A 3,719-nucleotide genomic window follows, 5' to 3' on the forward strand; every position below is an offset into this window, starting at 1 on the left:
GACACTGCTCCTGCTCCAGAGACCTACACACACACACACACACACACACACACACACACACACACACACACACACACACACACACACACACACACACACACACACACACACACACACAGTATCAAAGGTCAGGTCAGTGTGGACGGATCCTGTTACAGCTGCAAACAATCAGGAATCTGCAGAGGACTTTTCTTTCTACAGACTCGTTTCCTGAAGCTGAGCCGAGACGTTGAACGTCCTGAGCTCACATCAGACCCGCAGAGCCGCAGAGCCGCAGAGCCGGTGTGTCGGCGTGCCGGCAGCAAAGCAGAGAAACGTCTCACCTCTTTAAGGTCTCCTGCTCTGAGTTATCGAGCGCCCTCAGCTTCGGCGCGTACAGCAGAATGATGTCCGAACGCTTCGCTTTCTTGTTGCACTGAAGAGAGACAACAGAGACAAAAGACGGTTGAAATCCAGGCGTGAGATGCAGGAAATGACGCCTGTGATCCCGCTGGTCGTTAACCCGGCCGACCTGTGGACATTTCCCGGCCGTGCCCTGAGCCTTCAGCCAGCGCTGGATGCAGGTGAAGCCGAACAGGTGTCCGCAGCGCAGAGCCGACAGCCTGTGCTCGCCCGCCGTCGTCCACGCCTCGAGGCAGATGCTGCAGTTGTCTCCTTCGCCCTCCTCGCCCTGCGACGGCGTGACGATAGCTGAAGCCACGGGGACCGACTAGAGGGGGACACGAAGGGTGCTTCAAGTCATGGGGACGATAAAACATCTGACAGATCATTAGCCCTCTGTGTGATGAAGAGTGACTCTTCGTCATTTAAAAACAGTTCTGACAAAATGAAAATGTGGAACTTAAGTCCAATAACTGGTAGAAGGAAGACGAGTGAGGGAGGACGTCTGAGCGTTACCTGGACGTCCTGATTCTGAGCGTCTGTCCTCTCACCATCTGCACCTGAACACAGTGGAGGAAACATAAACCACACTGGAGACTCTGCGCTGGTCTGTGGAAACCAGTGAAGGACATGAAGCACATGCTGGTCACACTCACTGGTTGGACTGGCTTCCTGTGGTTGTGTGTGTTGGATGGAGGCGTTGAGGCGAGGACTAGCCGGCGGGACGGAGTGGACAGGCTCCGCGGCAGCGGGTGCACCCTCTTCATCCACCTCCTCCTCCTCTTCCTCCTCCTCGTCGGACTCGCTGACCTCCGTGGTGCTGCCGGACTCTGGTTCAGCCACGCTGGCGGCCGGGGCTCGGAGCAGGAAGTCCGGAAAGCCTCTGGAGGGCGCTGCGGTCTGGCTGGGGTAGTGCACCCGGAGGCCCTGCCTGGGGACAGAAGCACAGGGTTAATGTCTCAGGAGGACACCGACAAAATGCAGCTGCTGGGGGGACAGGAGGGTCTGAGGCCTGTGTGAAAGCTTCCAGAGCCGAATTCAAAGACGAACAAATGAGATGAAGCTGCTTTAAAGGGATTTCCAGTTAAGATGAAGAGCGCTGAGCGTCAGCTCGCGGTACCTGAGCCTCCTCCGTATGGGCGCCCCCGGAGCAGCTGAAGGCGTGGCCGCAGAGCCGCCCACCGCCCTCTGACTGAACGCCCAGGTGGCGGGGAGCCTGGGCGGCACTCGGGCTGCCGTCTGTCCTCTTTCGCTGTCGTCCTCGTCCTCCTCGTCCACCTCTGTGCTGCTGCCGGAGTCTGAGATGACGTGCGGCGCGTTGGCGTCCGCGGCCGCTGCAGCGGTCGCCGGCTCTTCGCTGCCTCTCCCCCCACCCTCCACAGGGGAGTCTACCTCCATGGCCTCCATCTGCACGCCAGCACAGCGGGAGAGAACGCAGGTGAGACGGTTTCTCCTCAGAGACGACGCTCTGCCAACACGTCCGTCAAGAAGTCACTTAACGTCAGATCCCACCTTCTAACCGTGATGTTAGCAGGTATGAATGAATGTTTCAGTCTACCTGAACTAATAAATAAATCAACCTGGTGCATGCTGGGAAAGCCTCCAAGCTCAGAAAAGATGAATTTTCGGATTCAGATCTTTTGTCTTTTGATGTATTTAATTCGTGTGTTTTGCAGTGAGGTTTTGGACTCTGGCCTTTTACAAACGTTTGCTTGCACTTATGACGCTCTCCATAAACAAAAACAATCATTATTATAACCTCAGTGCGTTCACCTGCTGCCTCCCATGCCAACATGACAGTCACACCTGTAAACTCCTCTGCTCCGGTAGTCTAACACACTGTCCCTGACACTTTAAGCCGCTTGACTCTGAATCATCTTGAGGAAGTAAAGTTCGTCCTTCTTCATCAGTGCTGATGAAAAGCTTCCCGCACTCAAACGTGGAGCTGCAGTGAAGAACACTGCTTTCACCTGGTTTACCTCTGCACACTAGACAAGGATGCGGTAATACATACAGAGATAATTACGTTGTCTCTGTCAGACAGCTGCTGCTCTCCACATCGCCTTTCAACACGCTAACAGCTGCTCTCACAGCGGAGCCACACTGAGCTCCAACACACACCAACCAAGACACGTTACACAAGCTGCATGTTGTGCTAAGCAGCTAGCTAGCGCTGACTGGGACAGTCGAACAGTGATGGCAGCCGACTGGTCCAGCGAGGTGCGACAGATTCTGACTGACAACTGTCCGACAAATGAGCTCCATAATTCGCGGATCTGTCTGTGACCTGTGATGGCAGATACCTCCGGCTGCGTTCTGCGGGGCCACGGCGCGCGTTCTCCGGCTAAGCGCTCAACTCGAGACCGAGGACCCCGAGGCCCCCAACCAAAATAGAGCTAACAGCAGCTCCATATATTCAGTTCAGACATTAATGGACGAGATTTTTGATGGAGCTTCTCAGTTTATAAGCAACGTTTCAGAACAATAAAGGACAAAAGGATCCATTCCTCGTTCCGCCCTGGTTACCACGGACGCTTTAGCTAAAACTAGCTAACATTAGACGAGCTGTGAGGCTGCGTTTCGTGTGGGAAATCTCGCTTCTATAACAGCCAGTGTTTAACTACCCAGTGCTGACATTAACTACGGTGATGCTGTAGTAAAGAAGCTCGGGAGATGAGGCAGGCTGGTGGGCTCGTTAGCGCGGCTAGCTCGTCAAGTTAGGTAACAGACTTGGCTCCGCTCGGGCTGGAGCTGCGGCAGCAGCGCGGTAAGAAGCGAACACCTACCCGTGAGGAAGTGAAGTTTAACAGCTGCTGATCCCGCTTTGGAAGAACACAAACGGCGACAACATGGCCCCAAAGACACTACTCAAACAGGTCTGGCTGTGGTGGGTTTATAGGTTACTTCCAGTTCACTCAGTGGGAGCAAATGCAGTCTGAATCGCGGTCAGGGATCGAATCTCCCGGCGCCAGTTCACTCTGCCCGCCCCATCCTGCCGCGACGTCACTGCCGAAGATCGTATGTTGACAGGGTGAATCACGCCTGCATCAACCGGAAGTCACAGCTGGGGAAGATCAAACGGAAGCTAGGCTGGCTGTGGATGGCTCTGTGACCGTTTATAACAGAAAGTGAAAGTGAAGTGAAAGTTATTAACTAAGATTTAATAGTCAGTCCTGGTCTGCAGAAGACGCACAACACACTCAGCCATGACCACGTGGGTGGAGGGCGGATTCTGGGGTCTGGGGGTCAACAACGATAAAATAACATGAAAACTCTATATAAAAAAATATATGCTTTATGTTGTGAGCCCGGCTGGTTGCGCTTTGCACAGTGGGACA

The 3,719-nt window shown here is 54.2% G+C and overlaps 1 protein-coding gene across 2 annotated transcripts in view; it reads right to left on the reverse strand.

The window, feature by feature from the left end:
• Positions 1–3,375, reverse strand: part of rfwd3 (ring finger and WD repeat domain 3) — a 7,480-nt gene extending 4,105 nt beyond the window's left edge. Inside the window, exons 1-7 of one of the 2 annotated variants that reach the window (XM_070971741.1) lie at positions 3,168–3,375; positions 1,502–1,788; positions 1,038–1,312; positions 898–941; positions 512–709; positions 324–415; positions 1–23 (exon numbers count right to left, since the gene is read on the reverse strand). The exon at positions 1–23 is cut by the window's left edge and continues 92 nt beyond it. In XM_070971741.1, the coding sequence (XP_070827842.1) occupies positions 1–23; positions 324–415; positions 512–709; positions 898–941; positions 1,038–1,312; positions 1,502–1,788 (919 nt within the window). In that variant the 5' untranslated portion in view covers positions 3,168–3,375. Of the gene's footprint in view, positions 24–323; positions 416–511; positions 710–897; positions 1,313–1,501; positions 1,789–3,167 lie in introns of both variants that reach the window. The other variant, XM_070971740.1, reaches the window with a different exon arrangement.
• Between the last annotated feature and the right edge of the window lie 344 nt (positions 3,376–3,719).

This window comes from Chaetodon trifascialis, chromosome 10 (genome assembly GCF_039877785.1).
Source record: "Chaetodon trifascialis isolate fChaTrf1 chromosome 10, fChaTrf1.hap1, whole genome shotgun sequence".
In the NCBI taxonomy this organism is placed as follows: Eukaryota; Metazoa; Chordata; class Actinopteri; order Chaetodontiformes; family Chaetodontidae; genus Chaetodon; species Chaetodon trifascialis.